The sequence below is a fragment of the Bos indicus genome, chromosome 22 (genome assembly GCF_029378745.1).
Source record: "Bos indicus isolate NIAB-ARS_2022 breed Sahiwal x Tharparkar chromosome 22, NIAB-ARS_B.indTharparkar_mat_pri_1.0, whole genome shotgun sequence".
Taxonomy (NCBI): Eukaryota; Metazoa; Chordata; class Mammalia; order Artiodactyla; family Bovidae; genus Bos; species Bos indicus.
The window spans coordinates 1,704,043-1,731,463 of record NC_091781.1 but is presented as its reverse complement, the minus strand read 5'-3'; the positions used below and the strand labels follow the sequence as shown (position 1 = coordinate 1,731,463).

Sequence of the window (27,421 nt, the reverse complement as noted above, 5' to 3'; positions counted from 1 at the left end):
GAGTAGTAATTTTCAATGATGTGTGTGAGTGTTCTATAGTGTATTTGATGTTAGATTATAAAATGAAAAATGCCAGTTTAAATTTGAAATATTAACAGAGACAAATTTTAGATTCTGTTTCAAAGTGCAGTGTCTTTAGAGTGGAAGTTGATACTAGGAAGCATTTTTTTTTTTCGAGGAGTACTGGTTAGACATATAATCAATGGGAGAGCTCATGTTCCCTTTAACAAAGATGCTATTTTGGCTTCCTTAAAACGGGATTCTGAAAGGTGTGTGTGTTGTTGTTTTTCTTTTTTTGTGAAATGCAGGAAAAGAGAAAGATTCCTGTATTTCCCAATGGATCTGCCCCCAGCTCGGGCGACGCCCCGAAGGAGGCAGCACACCACGCGGGGCCCGAGCTCCAGAGGACTGGACGGTGGGTACAGACGCTGCTTCCGTGCGGGTGTCTCTTGGGGGTAGAGACTGATGTGATGGACAAGGCAGAGACATGCTTTTGCTTTCCAAGTGTTTGGAAACTAAGTTTGTCTAGTATTTTTCCATATTTTAAAAAAAAAGTGTATTGTTTTCATAGGTATATAATGTTAAGGATAATTACTATGCATTTAAAAATAGTTTACTAGAATATATTGGGTTCTGTATACTAGGATTTAATTTAAAACAGAAACATTATGCAGCATATGTTAAGAATGCTGTAGTTCTGTAGTAGGTTAATATAATTGGCTGTACAGAAGATTTCTTGAGAAAGCATGGCGCCCTATTGCCATTCTCATAGAAAGTCAGAACGATGGGAACAGAGAGAAATCGCAGCCATTGTGTCGTGTGTGCAGAGATGTAAAACTCTTCCGTGAGCAGCATACCATGAGATGATGTAAAATCAGGCAGACAAGCATATAATCTCTGGAAACCTAGTTAGAAAAATTGTTGCAGAAGTTAATTCTTGGGATAAAAAAATAGAAATATTTTCAGGTACAAACATTGTCTTAGAATTTTTTGTAGAGATAGAAAAATACCGTGGTATTGCCATAGTCTAGAAGAAAGCATGTGGATAGTGATACTGTTTGCCCATTGGTGCTCCCTATGAGCTAAAGATCTTGGATCTTAAATAGTAGTAGTCTCTGAATATACTAGAGTAAACCTCTGCCCCCATGCAAAAGGTGCTCATTTGAGTTATTGGTATTGTTACTTCTTCAAACTGAGGTAGGGTTAGTCACTAACAAGTACATAGTCAGGCCCCTACTGATCATGTTACCTGAGACTCACATATAAATTTTTGACGTGATGATATAGTTTCATTAGTTTATCATTGGCACCATTTTTATTACAAGTTGGCACCCTTTCCTTTGTAGATTTTTTAGTCCCATTGCTGTCGTATTTATAGGATAACTTCTTCCAGCTGTCAGTGTATGTTTAGGTTCATTTCAGTGTTAACTTTGGAAACAACTAGAATGGTAAAGTTTGAAACGTCTAGAGCGAGAGTCCCCAGCCCTGGCCCTGGTCCATGGCCCATGAGGGCCCAGGCCTCAGAGCCGGGGGAGCGGCGGGTTTACAGCTGCCCCCCGCCCCTCACATCCTCCCAGTCTGTGGAAAAAGTGTCTTCCATGAAACTGGTCCCTGGTGCCAGTAAGGTTGAGGAATGCTGATCTCAAGCATTTGAAAGCATAATATTAACTTTTTTGGTGTATTTTTCTGCAGTAGGGATTTAAATGATTATGTATTTTATAGAATTACTGGTTTGTCACCAGTATTTACTGAGTATCTGCTGCTTCCCAGGCAGTATTCTAAACCCTGGATAGAATAGCAGTGAATAAGACAAGGTCCCTGCTCCTCACAGAGCTTGTTTTGTAGTGGAGTGCTTTCAGATCAGGTGTATCCAAAAGTCTGATTGAAGAAACACTGAAATGAGAAGGATCTGATGTACAAATATAGATTTAAATTTACTAATTTAAACATCTTTGTTTTATTAATATGCACACTGGTTTGACTACATATACAGTAAATTACACACACTGAAATAGTTTTTAGACTTTTTTCTAGACCAAATATTTATGTGTTTGGAGTATTAATTTTAAAAGTAAAATTATTTAATTCACTACGGAGTGAACCTAAGCACAGGTACTTACTAAAGGGCATTTGGGGACTTATGATTTATATTATAATTGCATTCCTGATATTTCTCACACTTGCCTTTAAGATTTATAATGTAGATAATGATTAATAGCATTGCTTACACACATTTTCATAAATGGGCTGTTAGGTTTTATTTATTTTTATTGTACGTTTCCTTGCACATTTGTGTTTGATATTGTATTTACTTATATAAGTCGTTTGCCTGTAGTCTTTTCAGTATATAGTCTGTAAGATATAGATGCTGTGTCTCCTTTAATTTAGTGAGATCTACCTTTCTGCTGTCAGTGGACTAGATTAAATGAGTGTGTCTTCTAAAATTTGTACCATTATTTAAATAGGATATTAATTTTTATTGACAAATGCTAGGCACCAGCAGTTTTATGTAGCCCATAGTTTTAGTGTGAACAGCCAGAATCCTCTAGTGTACAGTTTGACGAGTTTCATCTCACCTATTTAGGCTTTTTGGTGGTTTGATACTTGACATCAAAAGGAAAGCACCTTTTTTCTTGAGTGACTTCAAGGATGCATTAAGTCTGCAGTGCCTGGCCTCGATTCTTTTCCTATACTGTGCCTGTATGTCTCCTGTAATCACTTTTGGAGGGCTGCTTGGAGAAGCTACAGAAGGCAGAATAGTGAGTACAAAGATTGGTAGCGGCCAGGCTCTTAGCTGCTCAGAGGCAAGTGTCTGTGCATTTGTCTCCCTCTTCCTACTTGTATTTGAAGAGTCTGCCCACAGCATGACTAACCCGCCCCAAAGCAGACTTCCCCCAAAGGTAATGGCTGTGGAAAGCATGGGGGAGCCATTTGAACAGGAGAAGATGCACAGTTGAGGTAAAAAAAAAAAAAAAAAGAAAAGTTTTTCATGGCTTGCTGGATGAATGGTTTTATCAATTGAGTAAAAGGCTTGTATTGTCTTGGTGGGGGGAGAGTGGGTGGGGGTGTTCAGATGAACTGAACTCGTCCCGGTGGGTCGTGGGTGGGAGAATTCACTGGGGGCACGGGGTGGGTGCTCTGTGACTTTCAGGGCATCATAGGACTAGTTAGAGCCATGTGATTACCAGTAACTCGTCTGCCCTGGTGGGTCCACCAGGCAGACCATTGGGAAGAAGGGAGCATAATTATGGACAATGGTGGATTTTGAAGCGGTGTTTAATTTTGCTGTTACTAAACTTGTGTGAAAGTTGTCCAAAGTGTTAACTGGAAAGTATAACTGAAAACTACATCTGTATATTGCCATGACTAGAATGAAAGCTTTTATGTTTTGTTCTGGATAATACCATACTGGGGCTGTGATTACAGAGCCGCACCTGCTGCTGTGTGAAACTGAGAAAGTGTTTTTTGTTGCTGTTTATATACATTTTAATGGCATTTAAGTGAGACAGTTTGTGATTCCTAAGTGTATTTTGTTTAATGATATTTACTCCTTGGAGAAAGTTTATCTTTTATAGATCTTAGGCTTTGTAAAAACCAACCAAACCTAAAGTAGTAATAATTGCTTAATTCAAGTGTTTCATAAGCTGAACATGAGGTAAACCTGACAACTGAAATTTCCTTTCAACTCAGTTTCCTTTTGGTTATTTAGACTCATTTACATTATTCTTTTCTATTATTATACCAGATATATATCTATTTAGTAAGCTGCTTAAAGCAGCTGTCACAAGTGGTATGTGTATTTCTGCCGGTCCCCAAGGACGTGTGTCTTGTCTGTTACCGTCACGGAGATGCTGCTTCTTCCCCTTGGACTGTCACTCACTGGCTCCCCACCTCATCCTGCTCTTTAGTACCCCATGTGTGTGGTAGCACTCTAGACGTTGCAGGAGCATGGACACGGGTAAGACACGGGCATGTGTCTTCTGTCCTCTGGGGCCTAAGTGAGAGGAAGATGAGACAGTGTACATGCAGTTCCTGTGTCGTGGTGTGCTGGGCGGCACACCAGTGAGAGGAAGGAAGACCTATAGAAGCAGAGAAGTTAGAAGGATTGTGGAGGGACCTGATACGGAGACGATGTGTTTCTTTTCAGGTGCTTTATTGGAGTTTGAGGTAAAAGTGGAGACGTTAGGAAGTGTAGATCCAGAGTTTCTAGAGTGGTAGGAAAGAAATACAGAGTGGGAAGCTGAGATAGATGAAGTTAGCACTTTAAAGGGAGAGGAGAAGTGGGAAGTTATCCCCATTTATGGATCAGAAGAAGGAGGGGAGTGAGGAGAAAGTGGCCCAGCAGATTAGACATGGGCACAGCCTGAGCTTTGAATGAGAAATCTGGACGGTATAACTTTGCAGAGACCAAATCAGAGGTAGAGAAAGCAGCGACAGCAGCAGGGGCTGCCCCGCGCCCTGCAGTGGAGGGGCTGAGGGGGTGCCGAAGGCGGGCTTCTGCTGGGTGGCATGGAGACTGAATGTGGGCTGGGGGAGGCAGCAGAGTGGGGCTGTGATTTCTCTAGGGAAAGATGGGCTTCGGTTTGGCAGTGAAGATAGAAATGGTTTAAAACTGGGGAAAAAGTAGATCTGGGTATAGGAACTAGTGAATGTGGCAGTGAGGGGAAGGGTAAGAAAGGTCTCCACCTGGCAGAGTCTGCTTTTTCCACACAGCACTGGTGGGGGGAGTTCATTCTGTCTGTGCCCCTCGGCCTCTCCACACCCCCAACCCACCCCACCCCCCAGCCATTAGCATTTCTTTATCTGCCATCTCCTTGTTTCTGTTTCCCTGCTTTCTATTTCTGGGTGATGTTTAGACATTTTTTCCCTTTGATTTGAGCTCTAAATATGCATACTGTAATTGAACCAAGGATTTTTATAACAGCTTATCAGTGTCTTCTAGGACAGTCTTTTTTGTCTGTGGGCAAGAAAACACATTTATCTCATACAACTCATAAATATATTGTTAACATGAACTCTTCTTCATTTTGCCAAAAGTGGAGTCTGTATGTGGGTTTGATCCTGTTTTTATACTAAGAGTTGAGTGTCTCATTTGCGACATAACTGTTTCTGCTGTGAGTTTGATTCTGACACGCTGTTAGTACTGATGTTGAGAGCTGCTACCGTTTGTTGAGTGCATCCCAGATGCCAGACTCTGTTCCTGCTGGTGTTTTCAGAAACACTGCTTCATTAAGCTCTCCTGACTTTCATCACCCACATTCAAAGATGAGGAAAGTTGGGCTGGGTGAGTTTGAGATGTGGCCGTGGTTCAGCAGCTCACGGCTCGCAGGAGGCGGTCTGCTTCCTCAGATCTGGTCCCCTGGAGCCCTGATCTCTGCTCGCTGCTTGCTGCCTCCAGGTCCAGGAGGGCTGTCTCTCACAAGTGCCTTCTCTTTGCTTTCCTAATGCTAGGCTTTCCCTTTTCCTGGTCATGTATTCCAGTTGACCTTAATGTTTGTGAATGGAAACTGTTTTCTTTCAGCCCCCACCTCCCTGTAGTGGCAGAGTCTACACATTTTCCCAACTCATGACCTAATCAGTTAGGGTGTGACATTGGTGGTGAAATAAAACTGGCCTACTAGCTTTTAAGATTTTTCTGAGTCTTTCATTTTATCATTTTAACCCAACTTTAATGGGTTTTCCTTTTCTATGGTTTCCAGGAGATTTTTCATTTATTTGTGTTAAGCATTTCATTTTTTATATTTATTGGTTAAGCCAGTCATATTAGAATAATTTCTTTAAAATGTGTGGGAAATTGTCTTTGGAAATCAATTTGAGAATGATAGGACCATGTGATGATGTCTTGGTCATCTATTTGAAGGAGTAGATTTTTTTTGGAACACATGGTATCAAACACTGCAAATACTTTTTATTTTCTTAAATGAACTATTTTGACATACCAAAATACTGAAATAATATATGCATCTTTGTCCTCACCACGGGCTTCAGAAGGAAATCATGTTATATAGAGGGGGTTGAAGCCTCTTGTGTCTGTCTTCCATGTACCCCACTCTCCTTGCCTCCCACAGTGTTGAGCTTTAAATTAAGGTTGATTGCAAAAGTTCACCTCTAGTATGCTAAAACAAAACAATTTTGTAGTGTATTTAAAATGTTTTTAATTTTCCTTATTTAAATGTTAAGTTTGAGATTTAAAGTTGCATTTGCTGTATTTTTTTAAACCACTTGATTAATATTTTTATTTTTCAGGTGTCTTACATGTACTACAGTAGGTTAGAGATATGTTCACGATGTATTACTTTTATTCGTTTCTTCTTTCCTTAAACAGAGTGCAATAGAGTCTCTTTTTGGAGCGTCATTAACTGGGATTGCCTACTCGTTGTTTGCTGGGCAACCTCTCACAATATTGGGGAGCACAGGTCCAGTTTTAGTGTTTGAAAAAATTTTATTTAAATTCTGCAGGTATGTAATAGCTATCCACTTTTCACATGTGTTTACGTAAGTGTATAGTGTATATATATATATATTATTGTATTAACTTTAAAAGTTCTTTGTGTATTTATTAATAGCTGGAAAAGAGGATCTGATCAGTATATATATATATTTTTTCAATGTTTTGGGGCTACTGTGTGGCAAACCCTCCTCTGGCTTCTGCTCTCACGCCAGTCACCTTGAGTATAAAGTCCGTGGATTTGTATTCTGATAAGCATGTCACGTGGGGGACAATAAAAATCTTTTGTGTTAGCAGATTTCAGCCTAGTAAGAAGGTGTTAAATCTGAATTAGGTATTGTACAGTATGCCGGTCTTACTAGGAAGTTTAGGAAGAGGTGCGTCTAGAAGGCTGATGCTGGCTCTGCCAGGCAGCGGGTGGGGGGTGTTCATGCACGGGGTCAGTGCAGGCCGCTGGCCCATGGCCTCAGAATCTGACCCAGCAGTACTGTCCCTTTGGTGAGAGCAATGCAGCTGGATGTTTAACCTGGAACAACTTGGTGCTGTTACATGTTTGATTCATCTAATTCCTCTTGTTCTGGTTCTTTCTTTCCTGAACAAGCTGATTCTGATCTGGCATGATACGCACATAAATAGAGAATGTAGTGGCCTGACCTGTTTTAGACTCACTTATTTGAAACTGAGTTGGAAAATGAGTCATGCTGGTGGTGGCGGAGCTAGTGGTGGTGAAGGTGTGACGGCGGGGCAGGGGTGTGGCCGCTGTGTTCACACTGGGGCCCTGGGTCTGCAGAGAGAGCAGCGCACATCCAGGTGTCCTGGAGGCCGGTGTCTGTCGCTTATGCCTCATAACTGGTTTCTAAAGTGAGCTCTTTGTTTTTAAGTACATATTGCCTGGTAGGTTTTCGCTGTAAAACTTTTGTATAAGTAAAATATAACCGTTAAGTCTAATAACAAGCTAGTCTTGAGTTGAAGCAAAAAAAAGCACATAGAGCTTTCTCTAGTCATTATTTTGTTATTCTGTAATAAGCTGTCTTTAGAAATGTCATGTGTTTGTTCTTACTGCTTATTGTGGAAATTTTAAGTACCAGTACTGTTTGGCATGTATATGTTGATCGTGTCCACATTTATTTTTCTTCCCAAACAGAGATTACCACCTTTCCTATCTGTCTCTGAGAACCAGTATTGGTCTATGGACTTCTTTCTTGTGCATTGTTTTGGTTGCAACAGATGCAAGCAGCCTGGTGTGTTACATCACTCGGTTCACTGAGGAGGCTTTTGCAGCTCTCATCTGCATCATATTCATCTACGAGGCTTTGGAGAAGCTCTTCCATTTAGGAGAAACATATGCATTTAATATGCACAACAATTTAGAGGAACTGACCAGCTACTCGTAAGTGTTTCTATTTCCCCTAATATTAAAATGTATTTTTGCAGACGTTTCAGAGCAAAAGAAAACAGATTTTTTTTTTTTTTGCAACGTGATGCTCACTGTATATCAAGCTATAACTACCCAACTGGCAATATGGAGGTTGACTTGTTTGTTACAGGTGAGATCTTACCAAAGCACTCAGTGGACATAAATGTGACTGAACAAATTCAGTCACTGTTATTCCATGAAACTATTGGTCCAGGTGTGTATATTTTTGGTTTCATATTTAAATTGGATCGGCCAATTTAAGTTCAGTTGTTTGGCAACTGCCCACCGTATATTTAAATATTCATGTTGTGCGTTTTCATTAATTTTTGTGGATGTTATTTTAAAATATAATTTCAGTATACTGTTGTATGCTATTTAGTGGATTATTTTCTTTGTGATAAAGCATGAAATGAAAATATTTTAAGACTCAAAAAATGGGATTTGAGAAGTAATTATAATAGTTGCAAAGGGTTGGCAGACACTTAAACGTCACGAAGGTTATTAAAGCGACATGTTCTGAGGTGGATGCCTGTATTTGCTGTCCTGCGTACAGTTCATGTGAGCTTGAGCCTGCATTTGGTGAACTTTCACGGAGGAAGGTGGTGACCAAAACCCTTCCTCCTCCTGCCCCCGCCCTGTGCTCCCGCGTCACACTTCTCCTCCCCCTCTGTCCTCCACACTCTCGGCTTTGATGGACAGAGGACGGAGGAGTCTGCAGCTTCCTGTAAGATATTGACCTGTTTGAAAATATTAGCGACACTTTGATACCAGGTCTATTTTGTGTCATCTTTGTTCTCAAACTATTTTTTTTAACATAAATTTTTGTCTTCTCTCTTTCCCTGTTACTCTGATTTTTAAGAAGTGTGAGCATGATTTTCACAGCTCGTGACAGCGGTTACAGCATTGTTTCTGTGTGTGCAAGTCCTTTGTTCAGCTGACATTTTGTGGCAGACACTGTGTTGAGTGTTGCTTAATATTCGTATCAGTGTTAGTCATTATGTCTTTGTGAGTCATTCGTATCATAGCCCCTTTTGTGTATGAAGAAACTGAGGCTCTTTGAGGTTAAAACTTGACTTGGGTCAAAGAGCTAGTAAATGACAGAGCCTCTGTGAATCCAAAGTCCAGCCTCCCACCTTTTCTCAAACAGCTCATGGTCCAGTTGAGAATATTTTTGTTTGTTCTGTTCATTTTTTGAATCAATATTCAGAGATTTGTTTTCTCATGTGTGGGTTTCTAGCTTTTTCAAGCAAGTCAGATAGTTCTGGGTATGAACTGAATTCTGATTAGTTTGACTCTCCTAGTCCTGCCCTGAAAAATGATGTTTTACCCATTACTTTAAGGGTGACTCTTAAGATGAATAAAGGAATTGCTAGAATTCGTGGGATTAACAAGAGTAGAAGTTGTACTGGTTCCCGGTGCCTGTTGTGTGTGTGGGCACTGGGGCGGCAGCAGCTCCATGGGGTTAAGTGATGAGATTCATTGGAGGCTGACCATGTTAAATATGGTGTCTTCCCAGATTTTTAAAGAAAATAGTTCTGCCCCAAGGGATGTGTCCAACTAGTTCCATTAAGTAAGCATTTTCTTTGTTTTATTTATGTAAACCAAACTTCATTCCGTTCCATTGTTTCTGAAATGTTTTCACTTTTTTCCCCATGCATTATAACGTGGAATAAGGAAGTTAAAAACCACTCCACTGTGTGACTGATTTAACACAGTATAAACATGAAGTTCAGAATCCTTAAAACTGTATCCAATTCTCATTTCTCAGATGTGTGTGTGTTGAGCCTTCTAACCCTGGCAATGAAACGCTGAAGATGTGGGAGAAAAATAATGTGACAGCCCGTGACATTCCCTGGGGGAACCTCACTGTGTCTGTGAGTATAAATGAAGCGAAGGCTGGTGCAAACAATTAACCTTGTTCTTGAGCTTTTTCTGAGTAAAATGAAGTGAAAGTCTCTCAGTTGTGTCCGACTCTTTGCGACCCCATGGACTATACAGGCCAGAATACTGGAATGGGTAGCCTTTCCCTTCTACAGGGGATCTTCCCAACCCAGGGATCCATCCCAGGTCTCCCGCATTGCAGGCGGATTCTTTTTACCAGCCGAGCCACCAGGGAAGCCCAAGAATACTGGAGTGGGTAGCCTATCTGTTCTCCAGTGGATTTTCTCAGCCCAGGAATTGAACTGAGGCCTCTTGCATTGCAGGTGATTCTTTACCAGCTGAGCTACATGGGAAGCCCCTTTCTGAGTAAACCTACGTTTTCTTCTTGATTGGTGGATATTGTTTTTAGAATATAGTGTTGTGTTGACCAAATAGGAATTACCACATTTTTTAAAATCATGTCCTGAAGTGTAGAAGCTGAAAAAAAGTGAAACAGAGATCAAGGGAAGAGAGATCAAGATGGACTATATTTGGCTTCCAGGATACTGAAAAAAAGAAGTGAAAGTGTATTGAACCTGGGTCTTCTGTGTTGCAGGCAGATTCTTTAACATCTGAAAGCACCAGGGAAGCCCTCCAAGATATTAATTATTGGAAAGATGTGAATATGCTTTCGGGTTTCTAGTTCCTCTTGGATTCATAGGCTCATCGGCCTATGGTTGCAGGTCCTGAAGTTAACAGTTCAGCAGCTCGCACTTGTCCTGCTTCTGTTGTTCAGGCTATCTCTCTGGGACCTGCCTATTCAGGAGATCAGGGATGCTCAGATTGAACCTGTTTACCTTGAAGAAACTAGTTTGACTTGAGCACTGGCAGAAAGAAAAGGAAGAAAAGGGTAGAAATGTATAATGAGCACCTACTGGGTACTGAAGACTGTTACACACATATTTTTGTATTTTGTTGGGAAATATTGTCCTAGCCCTAGAGTAGCTGTTTTGGTCACTTCCCAGATTGGGATTTAGAAATAAAGGTGTCCAGTGACGCTAGCAGTATCAGTGAAAACCCACCATCCCCTGAGCTACTCTGGTGCTTTTTATATCATGTAAGCAATTGTAGGTCATTCCTTTCTCTCTTAGGGTGATAGTTAGCTCCTGAGTATGTAGTTGGAGGGATTTCATTTGCAGTGTTATCCCACCGATCATTTACATCTGCGCCGTGCAGTGCAGTCACGTGTCTATATTTAAGTGTACATTAAATAAAATTAAAAGTTGAGTTTCTTGGCTGCACTAGACGTGCTCCAAGTGCCCAGTCCTGTCATGTGACTGACTGCTGGCCAGTTGTATGGGCAGTGTAGATTTATGACATCTTATCAACACGGATGGTTCTGGGGACAGTGTGGACACACAGCACTGTGTCAGTAAGTCATCAGCTTAGAATAATGCTGAACTATTGTATATTGAAAAAGTAATTTTTGTTCTGAAAGAGAGTTAATGCTGCTGCTGCTGCTGCTGCTAAGTCGCTTCAGTCGTGTCCGACTCTGCGACCCCATAGACGGCAGCCCACCATGCTCCCCCGTCCCTGGGATTCTCCAGGCAAGAACACTGGAGTGGGTTGCCATTTCCTTCAGGTTTTCAAATGAAAGTGATTTGTTAAAAAAAATAAAAACAAAAAAACTCATTTCATGTTGAATAGGATGTCTTAGTATTTCAGCTTACTTACATGGTCTGTTCAGTGTGGTTTTTTAGATACCTAATAGGGCCATGTTGAGTTTCTTTGTATAGCTGTAGCTTTTATTTCTATGATCCATGTTGTAAACTGTAGATTACTAAGGTTAGCACATAGAAATTGAGAATAATGGATTCTCCTTTGGCTATTTTTCTTTCAGTAAACCTGATCTGTTATGTTTTGAAAATGAATCTCATTAGAATATAAGTAAAGAGAAAAGGACTTCAGTTGTTTTCATTAATCTCTGCTTGTCTTTCAGTTATTCTTTTCCCTCAAAAGGAAAATCAAGTCAATATATTTCTGTAATTGTGCTATACTATTGATTATATTATTGATTTTATTAATGGAAATATTTCGGTGGTTCACTTTACTGCTTTAATCTCACCTTTAGAAAAGTCAGAAAAAAGTCAAAAAAGCCAAAACAATTTAGTATTATAGCCATCTCTTATTCAGCATTGTAAGGGCAGAGTAGTAATTTTCTGACTTTTGATTTTATTTTAAGCAACTTGTTCAAAAGTAATGGAAAGATAGTAAAATTGCTGACCAAGGATGCAAACAAAATATTTGGGAATTAATACTCAATATGTAAACCTCTCACTAAAGGAAATAAAGAGTTGAAAGAAGGGAGTGTGTGACATAGTAACTTGACAAAATACATTGTTTTATTTCAATGATTTCTAAGAGGCACAGATTTGTCAAATTGTTACCTCTCTGAACTCAAGATGTGTTTTAAAATTGATTGTGTTTTAATGTTGACTTGATGGTGTGTTTTTCTAAGTGAAACAAAATAATGGCGTGTCTTTTGATAAGTAGCATCTTACTTCAGAGAAGTTCCTCGTTAATTTATTGGCTATCTGAGAATCCCCTTTATCCCTCCCTTTTCTGTTTTTCACCCCCTTTTTTCAGGAATGTAAAGTCTACCACGGTACATTTGTAGGATCAGCTTGTAGTCTCCATGGACCTTATATTCCAGATGTGCTCTTTTGGTCCGTCATCTTATTTTTCACAACGTTTTTTCTGTCTTCATTCCTCAAGCAATTTAAGACCAAGCGCTATTTTCCTACCAAGGTAATTGGGGTTTGATTTTGTCGTTCTTGTAATTCTCACGTTTTTAGTTTTCATTTCCTTGATTTGTTTCAAAACAATAAGATATTGTTTGAGGTTAGTAATTTTATGTCAAGTAGCTGTAAGGAAATTATTCACAGTGAAAAGCGTAGCAAACGGACAGGTGAATGTAGGGCGGAGGAGGAGGGTGGGACGAATTGAGAGTAGCATTGACATACACACCACCATATGCAAAACAGAAAGCCAGTGAGAAGCTACAGTATACCACGGGAGCTCAGCTCAGTGCCTGTGAGGACCTAGAGGGGCTGGGTGGGAGGGAGGAAGCCAGTGAGAAGCTACGGTATACCACGGGAGCTCGGCTCAGTGCCCTGTGAGGACCTAGAGGGGCTGGGTGCGAGGGAGGTGTAGGAGGGAGGGGGAGTATGTGTATGCATGGAGTGACTTCACTTCATTTTACAGCAGAAACTAACACAACATTGTAAAGCAATTACATTCGAACAAGATTTTAAAGGTGTGTATTCCCTATCTGAGCTAACAATAGAAAGACAGTGGCATCAAGGGACATGATAGGTAGTTGTGAAATGCGTTTCTTATCTTTTGTAGAAAATATGAGTTATAAATGTGTTTCACTGATGCATCATCACTAATTAAAAACTCATTCACACTTTCTAGTGGCGTATTTAATCTGTAAAAGATATGAATTATTTAGAAAGGACAGTATTTCTGTGTCTATACTAACATAACCCGTTTAACATAGGTGCGATCGACAATCAGTGACTTTGCTGTATTTCTCACCATAGTAATAATGGTTGTAATTGACTACCTTGTAGGAGTTCCATCTCCTAAACTTCATGTTCCTGAAAAATTTGAGGTAAGGATTAAAACACTTGGCTATTTGTTACTGGGAAATACCGAACTGCTTTAAGATACTGCCTCCTAGGTAGTTATTTTTAAAATATGCACATTCTCTGTGAAGAGCTGGTGCTTTGAAAGGAAAGGCTATATATACCTTGCACATATATAAACAATGACAAGATGAACAGAGACAAGTGGACATATTTAGGAAATAAGCAAGAAGGTATCAAATCGAGTCCATCACAGAGAGTGAGTGGAAATACTCATAGTGAGGAGATCAGAGTCATGGAAAATTTTTGACCCTGCTCTCATAGCTGGAGTTCATGATACACTCTCCAGGAGAAAGAAACATTCTTTATTCCTTTGTGAAGAAGTAACTCAAACTTGATTTATAAGAGTAGCAAGGGGATCCTAATTAAAATTTCCAGAAGAGTGATTGATACATCTGACAGTAATTGGAAAGTGTCTTGTAACATTTTTCAGCAGAATCAAGAAAGAATTTTTTTCCACAAGAAAAACGACGCTTAGTCTGAGGAGCCATGAGCTCTTTGGTTTCACTGGAACTACAGATGTTTTGTGTTGCTGTTGGTCAGTCACTCAGTCATATCTGACCCTTTGCCGACCCCACAGCCTGCATAATGCAGCGTCTGATAGTTATTTTCCCTTTTAAGTTGGAGATGGTAGGTTTTGAATAGTTTCTGGAAATTTTTAATAGTCAAGGATTTGTGTCATTGCCTATATTTACATTTAACAAATTATATGACTTCTTTCAGAAGCATAAAATTTAAAGGGGATTAGAAATAATATAACGAAGATAAATCTAGTCTGTTTTCTCTCTCACTGGGGTTAAAAAATAGAATCATTTTTAAAACCTGTGTCCTCCAAAATAGAATACATCGTGGAAAATGATCCTCAATATTCATGATACAAATTTCACCATAAAGATAATTGTTAGTAATGTAATACATAAGTGAATATAGAATCATTTGGGTAAATAAATGTCTTTTTGCTGCTAAGAGTATAGAAATTAAAAAGTTTGGAGACCTTTGTTTAAAAGCATAGATATTGAGCCACTAAAACTTTTAGGTCATTAGATATGACTATATCTAAGTCATTCTGTGTTTACCAAGTTTTACAAATTGACAAAACTGTGAATTATATTAATGTAATTTCCTGTAATCCTGGTCCCATCTCCTTATTCCGGTTCCAAATATATCTTTGTTACTCATTTATCTAGCTTTGAAGTATAAAACTGAAATCAAGGGTTATTAAATACACTTGGGGAAATAGTTAAGAATATATGCATTATATAGATAAAACATTTTTATCCATGTGCAGTATTGAATGGGAAGCATTATCATGTGTATCAGTGTGGGGAGATGATAATATATGAATTTGAAAATGGTTAGTTTCCCCTTTATATTGACAAATGTTTTCTTGTAGAAAAAAATTGGCTTAATATAAAGGCTAAGTAATAGAAATATGCTTAAATTTCAGCATATCCAATACCCTCCAAGAATGCTAGATTCTTTACAGCTTTAAAAATGTTTCATTATAAAGCAGATTTTATGTTACAGCAGTGAAATATATTAGTATCTGATAAAGTGTCAGGTTTTTGTCAGTCCCTGCTTTGGAAGAACAGTGGTCTGAGGCCCAGTGCAGACTGAGTGCTGACGCTGTCATGGTGACTGGTCTGTAGGATCTTCAAGGCAGTTTATTAATAGTTTTAAGAGTTGACCTAGTAGATTGTCTGACTTCACTTTATATGGAGTGGATAGGCGTGTGTGGGAATGAAACTCTGCTTCACTTACCTATTTCTGCATAACAAATCTCCTAAAACATCATATCCTTAAACAACAGTTCTTTTTGTTCCTAAATCTGTGGCGTTGGCCCTAGGCTGAGGTGGGGTGATCTGGTCTCCTGCTGTGGGATCTTTGGGTGTCTGCTATCTTTACTGCCTCGGTGGGGGCATGTCTGGGAGCTCAGCACAGAGGGCTGAATGAAGGGACTGGTAGCTGCCTCCTACCCCTGTCTCATCATCCTGTGTCTCATCCTCAAGAAAGCTCATCCAGGCTTACTCAAGAGCTTAACCCCGGGGCTCCAGGAGGCTAGAAAAGCAGCAGCAAGGTCTTCCCAGGTCAAGATGCAGGATCACAGGGTCACCATGGCCTTGTTCCCGAGTCCAAGGGGAGAACGCAAATTCTACCTCCAGATGGAGAGAGTGGCTCAGTCACGTGTGCAGGGACCTGCCTCGGGGACAAGAAAATCCCCACTAGCGTCTCTGCAGATAATTCACGACAGAGTCCAGTGTCCAGTTCTTTCCAACCCCTTGGCATTTCCTGAGGGTAGACACAGTCTGTGCTGTTAGAAGAAAACTTTTCTTTCTTCCTTTGAACTTTTCGATGTTTTAACAGCCTACTGATAAAAATAGGGGCTGGATCATAAGCCCCCTGGGAGAGAACCCTTGGTGGACCTTATTAATAGCTGCCATTCCAGCTCTGCTTTGCACCATCCTCATCTTCATGGATCAGCAGATTACAGCGGTCATCATCAACAGAAAGGAGCACAAGTTGAAGGTAATTTTCAGAATGTGTCCCAAGATTTGTTTCTTTGAGTTGGAGGTGGTGAACATTAGTTTCTTCTCTCTTTATGGGTAGTGCAGAATTTGAACCTGAAAGAACAGCATATGCTGACAAATATTCGTGCTGGTTTCCCTTTTCAGAAAGGAGCTGGCTACCACCTTGACCTGCTCGTGGTTGGCGTCATGCTGGGAGTGTGCTCTGTCATGGGACTTCCATGGTTTGTGGCTGCAACCGTGTTGTCCATAAGTCACGTCAACAGCCTGAAAGTGGAATCTGAATGCTCTGCTCCTGGGGAGCAGCCCAAGTTTTTGGGCATTCGTGAACAGCGGGTGACAGGGCTAATGATTTTTATTCTAATGGGCCTGTCTGTGTTCATGACTTCAGTACTAAAGGTAAAATCTCTTTGTTACAATGTTTTAAAACTCTTTTTTTTGTCATAAAATTTATACTTGGTGGTATGAAAATGAAACGTTAAAATATCTAAAATAGTTTCATTTCCTAGAGTTTACTTGGAAAATAATATTTTGGAATGGTGGTTGCCATGGTAGGCATCAGGGTTAGATTGTATCCTTTTGAAAAATAATGTGAAAGGATAGTATTGAAGGCTAGAGATTTGGAAGAAGTTCATCTGTGGCTTAGTTACGATCTAAAAGAAGAATATACCTAGAGAATTTAATAAGCATATTAGAGGAAGTAATATTGAAAGGTGGATGAAACAGTAATTTACTTGAAATGTAAAGAAGATACTGCTATTAATTAGTACATTCTTCTGATGAACTAAATGAGATATAAGTAGTAACACATATCTTTTAGTCACATCTGAGGTTTACTATACATAGTCTACGGAATCTGGTAATTTAACAAAAAAACAGTCATAGCAAACCTAGCTAAGTATATAATCTGGTATTTTTTGTTCATCATGAAAGAGCTCAACTCCATTGTTTTTTTTTGTTTGTAAACTATTTATAAATTACAGTACAAATGTGGAGCATTGTATGCATGTGTGTTAACGAATTAACTAAAAAAACTGTTGTTAGTACTAGAATTCTTTGGCCTTCTTTCATGGAGCCAGCTAATTGGCCAAATATTTGTTGAGTACTTTCTGTACTGTTAGTTACTGAGGAAACAATAACAAATAGGACAGTGTCTACTTTGAAGAATTTGGCAGTCTGGGTGGTGAAACAGATAGACAGATGGGTAGTTTCTTCATGGTGGTGAGTGTCTTGTTACAACAGCAAGAGACGAGGAGAAGCGTGCGGAGCCATCTGGTGTGGATGCTGCCCCCTACTGACCAAGGTTGCCCTTTACATGGTTTTTTTTAGTAGTTTCAAACATTTTAAAGTATTAATTGCATATAAGCAGAAGGCAATGGCACCCCACTCCAATACTTTTGCCTGGAAAATCCCATGGACGGAGGAGTCTGGCGGGCTGCAGTCCATGGGGTCGCTGGGAGTCGGACACGACTGAGCGACTTCACTTTCACTTTTCACTTTCATGCATTGGAGAAGGAAATGGCAGCCCGTTCCCGAGTTCTTGCCTAGAGAATCCCAGGGACGGGGGAACCTGGTGGGCTGCCGTCTATGGGGTTGCACAGAGTCGGACACGACTGAAGTGACTTAGCAGTAGCAGCAGAAAAATTCAAGTAGAATATCAAGAAAGCTCTAAAATGAAAAGCTTGTTTTATCTCACTTTCCAAAAGCAACTCTGTAGACGTTAACACTTTACTCCTTTGTTTTATAAGATATTTTGTTAGTCAATGCCATTACGGTTCTATATACTTTTATAATGTTATTTCTAACTTTATTATCTTTAATGAAATAGTGAAAATAGTGATTCTCACTGCCTAATACAGTGATTCTTAAAGGCTCGCCCAAGGACCTCTGTCTGGGGTTGCAGAGCCTCGCTTGCCCAGGCGTGCGCCTGTGTGAGGCGGGGTTGTCCTCTCGGCCTCTGGCCAGAACCGTGGAGGCAGCACGCCGAGCTAGATGCAGGCGTGAGCGTGGGGTCCTCTGTTAGCCACCCACTGAAGAGGTTTACAGGGACACGGAGTACTGCTGCTCTTCTCACTTAATCTTACGTTCTTTGCAAATTAGAGCTTTCCAGTAAAAGTATATTCTTTGTATTACCTTGTAAGGCATTTATTATTTTGAAATGAACTAAGAAAAACTATTTAAAATTTTTCTTTTAATTTCTAGTGTGGTGAGTATCTATTTCCGATACAACTAACTGCTTATCTATTTATGTATCTCTCTGAGTATAGAATCCACATAGGCAAAAATATTTGGGAGGAGGGTTCTCTGTACTTGTTAGGAGTGAAAAGGGGTCCTTAGACCAAAAAGCTTGAGAGCCTCTGATCTGAGGTTATATCTTTCGTGAGGATTTACCCCCACATCCCCTTCTCCCTTTCATCACTTGTTTTTTGGTTGGCTACATTTTTTTATGGTAAAGGTTGCCCACATTTACACTCTTTTTCCTTTTTTTCTAAGTTAAATTATAGAAATGTAAACCTTTGGGAGATGTGTAATCAGTGTTATGATGATATAAAAATACTTGCCGAGGACTAAGCAGTGAGATCAGCCTGTGTGGAGGCAGAAATACATCTCATTTCCCAAGCTCCTACTGTTTTAGAATAATAGCCTGATAAGTTTTCTTAATATCTGTTAACTTCTCTTTTTAAAAAAGTACATATACATGTTCCACTTTTTCTTGTATTGCTAAATGAATTTTTTTATAATGCTAAAGGAATTCGTTGAGTAATTTTTGCATGTATGGTACTATAATTAGTGAACTTTCAGAGTTCTTGCATATTTCAAATTACTCACATTTGTTTAATAGATGGGTATTCATTTCAAGGTTCAGATGTATTTTTCTTTGAGTCTTAAAGTTGTTGCTTCTTGAAGATCAGTGGTTCTGATAAGAGATCTGATATCTCTTTGGTGTTTGTATCTTCAGAAGCATTTTTTACCTTTCTCAGTTCAATTCAGTTACTCAGTCATGTCCAACTCTTTGCGACCCCATGAACCGCAGCACGCCAGGCCTCCCTGTCCATCACCAACTCCCGGAGTTTATTCAAACTCATGTCCATTGAGTCGGTGATGCCATCCAGCCATCTCATCCTCTGTCTTCCCCTTCTCCTCCTGCCTTCAATCTTTCCCAACATCAGGGTCTTTTCAAATGAGTCAGCTCTTCGCATCAGGTGGCCAGTGTACTGGAGTTTCAGCTTCAACATCAGTCCTTCCAGTGAACACCCAGGGCTCATAGTGTCTTGCAGTTTCACCATGGTACTTAGGTAGATAGATAGGTACTTTTTAGTTTACCCTGCTTGCCTCTCTGTGCATCCTTTTACTCTGGAAACTTGTGCCTTGACTATGTGAATATTCTTCAGCTGTTTATTTCCTCTTCTGTTTTCTCTTAGATGTTTTTTCACTTTCAAGTAGACAGATGTTAGACCTCCTGGATACATTGTTACATTCCTCTTCACTACTCTCACTGTTAAAATCTCCCCTATTTTCCTTATCATTTTAATGATCTCTTTAGTCTTGTCAAAATCATTATTCTAAAATTCTTTTAAATTATTTTGATAATCATATCTTTAGTTTTTTCCATTCTGGTTATTCATTTTTTCCTAGCATTCTAAAGTTGCTTTATGGATTAAATATTATCTTGGGATTCCCCGAGGGTACTGATGACGCTTTTGACGTGTTTTCTTGTCTTGCGCTGTCCTTAGTTAAGCACATACAAGGTTGTTGAGTAGGGAGTGACTGTGATTCTCCGCTGGCTGGCGGTTAGTTCTCCTTTCCTCAGAGGTCTCTCCCTGGGTGAGTGTTGATGTGGTGTTTGAGTCAGTGTTGCTAGCCTTCCTGTGGAAGACCTGGACATGGGCTTGTAGGCAGTTTGGGATCCACTTCCTGCTGAAGTAATGAGAACATTCTTCTGGGGAGTGGTGTTTGTTTATTATACATATTCAGTAAATGGTGCTGCTTAACAGTCAGTGTAGGGGTAGTGACAGTGATAGTCATGGCTAACACTTTTTGAGTGGTTTAATATGTACCTTGTGCTTTTCTGAGTATTCTATGAATTTGAAGTTTTTTAACCTTCAAGACAGTCTGACGCAGAAGCTAAAAGAAAAAGAAGTTAAGTCTCAGTTACAGGTTAAAAGGGCTTTTGAGCCAAATAGTCTGATTGTGGTGCCTGTACTCCTAACCATGGAACATAGTCCCTTCTTAAGAGAGCCTTCGGAGAAGGCAATGGCACCCCACTCAGTACTCTTGCCTGGAAAATACCATGGATGGAGAAGTCTGGTGGGCTGCAGTCCATGGGGTCGCTACGAGTCGGACACGACTGAGCGACTTCCCTTTCACTTTTTACTTTCATGCACTGGAGAAGGAAATGGCAGCCCACTCCAGTGTTCTTGCCTGGAGAATCCCAGGGACTGCAGAGCCTGGTGGGCTGCCGTCTCTGGGGTCGCACAGAGTCGGACACGACTGAAGCGACTTGGCATCAGCAGAAGAGAGCCTAAGAAGACGATTCTTCCAGGTTATTGTACACTAGCGCTTTTCTTGTTCATAGAAAAGTTCAGTGTCATGACTGAAGTGTGTGTGATCACCATTATCACAAGTGGCATCACTGAGTGTGAAGCTCAGTCATGTCCGACTCTTTGTGACCGCATGGACTGTAGTCCGGCAGGCTCCTCTTTCTGTGGGACTCTCCAGGCAAGAAGACAGGAGTGGGTTGCCGTTTCCTCCGCCAGGGGATCTTCCTGACCAGGGATTGAACATGCATCTCCTGTGTCTCCTGCAATGCAGGCAGATTCTTTACCAGTGAGCCATCGGGGAACTCCCTGTCATCACTGAAAGATCTTTTAAATATATCTCATAGGAACTCACAGTGTTTTTATGTATCTTTTATGTGAAATTGCTTTAGTTGCATGATTTCTAATTGTGATCATTTTACTTCCAGTTCATTCCAATGCCTGTTCTGTATGGTGTTTTCCTTTATATGGGAGTTTCCTCATTAAAAGGAATCCAGGCAAGTCGTAAGCATTTAATGATTTTGTAGAAAAATGTAAACATTTTACATTTTCAAAGATTGTTTTTGTGATGGTAGTGATGTATTCTCAGCTCTGATATTTTGGGGGCAGATTAACTATTGACTTCAAGTCCACATTTTCTAAATAATTATTGTTGTACATTTTTTTCCCCCTGAAAGTGAAATCATGACCTATGTCCTTACATATTTTAATTGAAGCTAATGAAAAGTAACTATTAATGAAGGCTAATTTAGTAAGAGGGAGGATTAAAAGGATTGGAATGGGGAAAAGGGTATCTCTGGCCTGTGGAATAGCAGTTTCAGTTGCTGAAAAAGAAATGTAGATATTAGTTTTCTATAACCATGGCAACACCTTCCGTTTGTGTGGGGCAGTGCAGTTCATAGAGCCTAGTACTAAGCGATTTTCTGTTAGCCTCAAAACAACCTTGGAAAGCAGGAAAGGAAGAAATGCTAATTTTGTAAATTGTGACGCAGAAATAGACTCCCTGAAGATTTTTAACCGAGCAGTGGAGCACAGGCTAGAATCCAGTGATTTCACTGCTGTTTTGTCTCATTTGTAGCCTTTCTTGGGCAGGCCGATAGCGCGCGTGAGGATTTGTGTGGGTGCAGTCGTCATGTAGGACGTGCAGCTGCTCGGGTGGCGCTGGCACCACTGCCGGCCGCAGACGGCGTGTGGTCCCGGCTCCGGGGCACCGGGCGTCTCGGACGCAGCAGCCTTGTGTTCTCACACAGTCCAGGGTCTGCCTTCCTGTGGTCAGGAGACGGTCTCATTACTTCACTTTATTGTTTTGCAACAGTTTTGTGAGGTGTGTAGGGCTGCTTTTATTCCCAGTTTATAAATGAGGAAATTAAAGCTCAGAGACCTAGGAAACAGCTCATGGTTTCTGTTTCATTTGGTGAAAAATTGGTGATTGTTACCTCAGGTTATTTTCATAGAAATTGGTCATGTTAGATCTAGAAAGAACTTTGGGAGATTGTTATTCTCTTATTTTACATATTAGAAAAAGAGGTCAAAAAGATTAAATGAGTTGTGCGTTTTTTCATAGATAAATTTGTGGAGCTAGTTTAATTCCCCAATTTAAAACATGTTGACTTGAGTTTCTGATTCATGAAATCACATTCGTTCAAATGGTTGCCTTTTTTTCTCCTGGATGAAGATGTTGTCAACTGAAACACTCTCCTGTGTTATCAGGACATCTTGGCACCAGGGAAGTTACCCTAAAGTAGATACAGTTTCTTCTCCTACGTAGCAGAAATGCCATTTTTGTTGAAAACTTTCTCCTGTTTTGTTCTCCACTTGATACCCAGTTCTTTGACCGTATTAAGCTATTTGGCATGCCAGCCAAGCACCAGCCCGACCTGATTTACCTGCGTTACGTGCCTCTCTGGAAGGTGCATGTCTTCACCGTCGTCCAGCTCACCTGCCTGGTCCTCCTGTGGGTGATAAAAGCCTCTGCTGCTGCAGTCGTTTTCCCCATGATGGTGAGTCTTTTTTCCAGACTTTATTACTAACTATTAATAATAACGTCTTTGTGTGTTGATAGCAGTTGTCTTACTAATATTTATAGTTAACTTTGAGAAAAGGATTTCAAGAACCTCAGATGTTTTGAAATGTGAATTAGGCCTTTCTGGCTAAGAAACCCATCGTTTTCAAAGTTAAATTTTGCTTGTCATTTTCTAATTTCGTTTTTGTTTTTAGTCCTAGGGTATAGAATACTGTTTTGTATTTTTAAACAACTTCAGAGTTTAGGATGTTTATGAAACAAATATTAGCCTGACCTAAAAGCTAGAGACTATTCATCCTTTTGCAAATATTATGTAAAAGTTGATTTATATACATGGCCACAAAGAAAATCTTTGAAAATTATACAGGTAATATTCCCTGATTGCAAATAAATTAAATTACAAATGAATATTGAAAAGCCACTAAGACATACTCAGTATTTAGAGATTAAATTCTAAAATAAGCCCGGGGTGGAAAACTGAGTTACAAAAAAAAAAAAAAAAACATTGAGGAGATATTGAAATGAATAACTTTTTATTTATGAGACAGAGCTAAATTATACATGTAGGAAAATGTACACCTTTCATTGCCCTTATTTTTCAAGAAGAATTAAATGTAACTAAGTTTTAAAGCGAGAGAGTTCCAGAAAAACATCTATTTCTGCTTTATTGACTATGCCAAAGCCTTTGACTGTGTGGATCACAATAAACTATGGACAATTCTGAAAGACATGGGAATACCAGACCACCTGACCTGCCTCTTGAGAAATCTGTATGCAGGTCAGGAAGCAACAGTTAGAACTGGACATGGAACAACAGACTGGTTCCAAATAGGAAAAGGAGTACGTCAAGGCTGTATATTGTCACCCTGCTTATTTAACGTATATGCAGAGTACATCATGAGAAACGCTGGGCTGGAAGAAGCACAAGCTGGAATCAAGATTGCCAGGAGAAATATCAATAACCTCAGATATGCAGATGACACCATCCTTATGGCAGAAAATGAAGAGGAACTAAAAAGCCTCCTGATGAAAGTGAAAGTGGAGAGTGAAAAAGTTGGCTTAAAGCTCAACATTCAGAAAACGAAGATCATGGCATCTGGTCCCATCACTTCATGGGAAATAAATGGGGAAACAGTGTCAGGCTTTATTTTTGGGAGCTCCAAAATCACTGCAGATGGTGATTGCAGCCATGAAATTAAAAGACGCTTACTCCTTGGAAGGAAAGTTATGATCAACCTAGATAGCATATTCAAAAGCAGAGACATTACTTTGCCAACCAAGGTCCATCTGGTCAAGGCCACGGTTTTTCCAGCCATCATGTATGGATGTGAGAGTTGAACTGTGAAGAAAGCTGAGTGCTGAAGAATTGATGCTTTGAATTGTGGTGTTGGAGGAGACTCTTGAGAGTCCCTTGGACTGCAAGGAGATCCAACCAGTCCATTCTGAAGGAGATCAGCCCTGGGATTTCTTTGGAAGGAATGATGCTTAAGCTGAAACTCCAGTACTTTGGCCACCTCATGTGAAGAGTTGACTCATTGGAAAATACTCTGATGCTGGGAGGGATTGGGGGCAGGAGGAGAAGGGGACGACAGAGGATGAGATGGCTGGATGGCATCACTGACTAGATGGATGTGAGTCTGAGTGAACTCCGGGAGATGGTGATGGACAGGGAGGCCTGGTGTGCTGCGATTCATGGGGTTGCAAAGAGTCAGACACGACTGAACAACTGAACTGAACTGAAGTTTTTATTTGTAAAAATCAATAATGGATAACTCCTTTATAATAAGTAAATATAAAAGATTAAGAAAGAGAAAAAATGCATAACCACAGCTGTGGTTTGAGGGGTTTTAAGACAATAGTACATGAGTCTATACCAGTATATGAGCATCTAAAGTAGAAGTCAATAAACTTTTTTATGTAAAGGGTCAGCTTTGAAGGTCTCTAGACTATTATATAGACACTTATATAACAGGAGAGAAATTTCCACAGTTCTTACTGATAAAATTCAAAACGCAGTTGTACAGCTTTTTTTAAATGAAAGACTGCCAATGAGAAGAAGGGAATTTTTCATTTGGAACAATATCTCACTTAATTGGAGTTAGTCAAAAGTTACTGTTCCTCTCATCAGATTAGATCTAAATGCTCATCTGTAAAAACTATTCTTAGCTCATAAGCCATACAAAATAGGTGATGGAATGGATTTATCCCAGGGTCTTGTGGTTTGCCTACCCCTGACATAGAGGGAGAAGCCCACTGTTTACTAGTGTTAATGGTATGAACTGCAAGTTCTGACTATGGTATAAGATAAGAGTAATATAATAATTGGTATAATGACACGATAGCATTATTTGTATACGTATTAGCCCAAATGACTCAAAAAGGACTAAAATCTCTTAATAGAATTAGTAAGAATTTTGTTAAGGTAGCTGGATACAAGAAAACATGATAACCAGTATACAGGCTCTATCTTAGTAATAATGCTAAAAATTGAAATGAAAAAAATTTTATTCATAATAGTGACCAAAAACTATAAAATAGTTAATAAATTGAAAAGGAGATACTTATTTAAAGAGAATAAAAGTATAGTAATATTTGTATTCGTTTCTTAGAGCTGGTAAAGTATCACAGACTCATTGGCTTAAAGCAGCAGAAATTTGTGTCACAGTTCTGGAGGCCAGAAGTCAGAAACGAGGTATGGCCAGGGCCCTGCTGCCCCCGACGCCTGCAGGGCACTCCTCCTCTGCCTCCCCCTGGCCTCTGCAGGCAGCCTTTGGTGCCCCTTGGCCTGCAGTTGTGTAACTCTGGTCTGTCTCTGATGGCTTGTGCTGTGTGGTCACTGTGTCAGCATAGGACCATTTTAGCACAGCGCTAGAGTGCTGCACACAGAGAAGGCAGTGGCACCCCACTCCAGTACTCTTCCCTGGAAAATCCCATGGATGGAGGAGCCTGGAGGGCTGCAGTCCATGGGGTCACTGAGGGTCAGACACAACTGAGCAACTTCACTTTCAGTTTTCACTTTCATGCATTGGAGAAGGAAATGGCAACCCACTCCAGTGTTCTTGCCTGGAGAATCCCAGGGACGGGGAAGCCTGGTGGGCTGCCGTCTATGGGGTCGCACAGAGTCGGACATGACTGAAGCTACTTAGCAGCAGCAGCAGAGTGCTGCACAAGGAGCCCTTTCTCTCCAGCGTGACCTCTTCTTAATTAATTACAGCTGCAGCAACCCTGTTTCTAAATAAAGTCTCATTATGAGGTACTAGGGGCTGGTACTTAAATGTTTTCCAGAGGGACACAAGTCGACCCTTAACAATATTGCAGGACATAAAATTAAGACCTGAACAGATAGAAACATACACCATAGTCTTTGTTTTGGGTACTTATTAGTATTATTAAAATATCACTTCTAAGTATATAGTTCACTAATTTTATTTGCATGTATATTTGTGTCTTTGGGGCAGAAGGGTGGTATCAGTGAGAACTGGGTAATTTTAAAGTTCATAGAGAAAAATAGATGCCAGAGCCACAACATGGATGGTGGAAATACTCTGTGTCCTATTGGGGTGTGGGTTACAAAAGTATGTGTAGTTTTCAGCAGCATCAAACTCTATATATGATATTTTTAGATACGTAAATTATATACTAAAGGAAAATATAGTTGCAATAAATATCAGAGAATAACACAAGAAAGGTCATTAGAATTCCTGGTTGGGTTGAGGGTTGAAGGCCTTGATTCTGTGCTAATGCCATAGTGTTTTGATAACTGAATATTTACAAGTTGCCATCAAGTCAGCATGGCTAACACAGTATGAAATCTCATAAGAATTGACAAATAGATCTGAAAACAGGACTAATGACTTCAGAAATTTATCAGAATATATGAGAATTTACCACCTGAATATTTCATTAAAGGCAGTAAATTCACTTAAATGGAAAAATAATAAAAGATTAGACTACATACTGGGAGCTAAATAAAGTTGCTGAGTGAGTGAGTGAAAGTTGCTCAGTCATGTCTAACTCTGCGACCCCATGGACTGTATAGTCCATGGAATTCTCCAGGCCAGAATACTAGAGTGGGTAGCCTTTCCCTTCTCCAGGGGATCTTCCCAACCCAGGGATTAAACCCAGGTTCCCCCCACATTGCAGGTAGATTCTTTATCAGCTGAGCCACAAGGGAAGCCCAAATAAAGTTGCTATGTAATATCAAATTCCGAAAGAAATAGTAAATCAGTTCATGATTTACATTTTAAAACAAGTTATAGTAAAAATTTAGAAAACTATTCATATAATTGAGTGGTTGAAGATAATTTTTCAAAGAAGGTAGGGAAATCTAACAGTGAAAGAAAGATGATATTTTTGACCACATGATATTTGTTTTGTATGTCCTTAGTAAAATCAGATTATGAACTGGGAGAAAATATTCATTACATATAAAACAGAGAGTTTCTATCCAAACTACACAGAACTTGTTAGAATTTCATGAACAGCCGTCAGTTGAAAACCAACTGGAAAAAAAGGCAAAAGGTAAGAAACAGTAAGAACAGAAGATGGAAAACTAGGCAGAATGCTCTTTGACATAAATTGCAGCAATGTCTATTTAGATCCACTTCCTAGAGTAATGAAAATAAAAACAAATGAACAAATGAGACCTAATCAAACTTACAGACTTTTTAACAGTAAAGGAAACCATAAACAGAACAAAAGACAACCCACAGAATGGGAGAAAATATCAGGAAATGATGTGACTGTCAAGGGGTTAACCTCCAGAGTACCCAAACAGTTCATGCAACTCAATATCAAAGAAGCAAAGAACCCGGATCTAAATAGACATTTCTCCAAAGAAGACACGTCACCGATGGCCAAAAAGCACGTGAAAAGACGCTTAGCATCGCCAGTTACCGCG

The 27,421-nt window shown here is 39.8% G+C and overlaps 1 protein-coding gene across 15 annotated transcripts in view; it reads left to right on the top strand.

Annotated features, from left to right (window-relative positions):
- The window catches only part of SLC4A7 (solute carrier family 4 member 7), a 124,435-nt gene that overhangs the window by 78,221 nt on the left and 18,793 nt on the right, over window positions 1-27,421 (top strand). For 14 of the 15 annotated variants that reach the window (XM_070777290.1, XM_070777286.1, XM_070777283.1 and 11 more), the window contains 11 exons: window positions 309-415; window positions 2,585-2,759; window positions 6,326-6,459; window positions 7,593-7,838; window positions 9,634-9,739; window positions 12,372-12,533; window positions 13,288-13,401; window positions 15,800-15,961; window positions 16,108-16,359; window positions 20,927-20,995; window positions 22,325-22,498. In XM_070777290.1, coding sequence (XP_070633391.1) covers window positions 309-415; window positions 2,585-2,759; window positions 6,326-6,459; window positions 7,593-7,838; window positions 9,634-9,739; window positions 12,372-12,533; window positions 13,288-13,401; window positions 15,800-15,961; window positions 16,108-16,359; window positions 20,927-20,995; window positions 22,325-22,498 — 1,701 coding nt within the window. The other variant, XM_070777292.1, reaches the window with a different exon arrangement.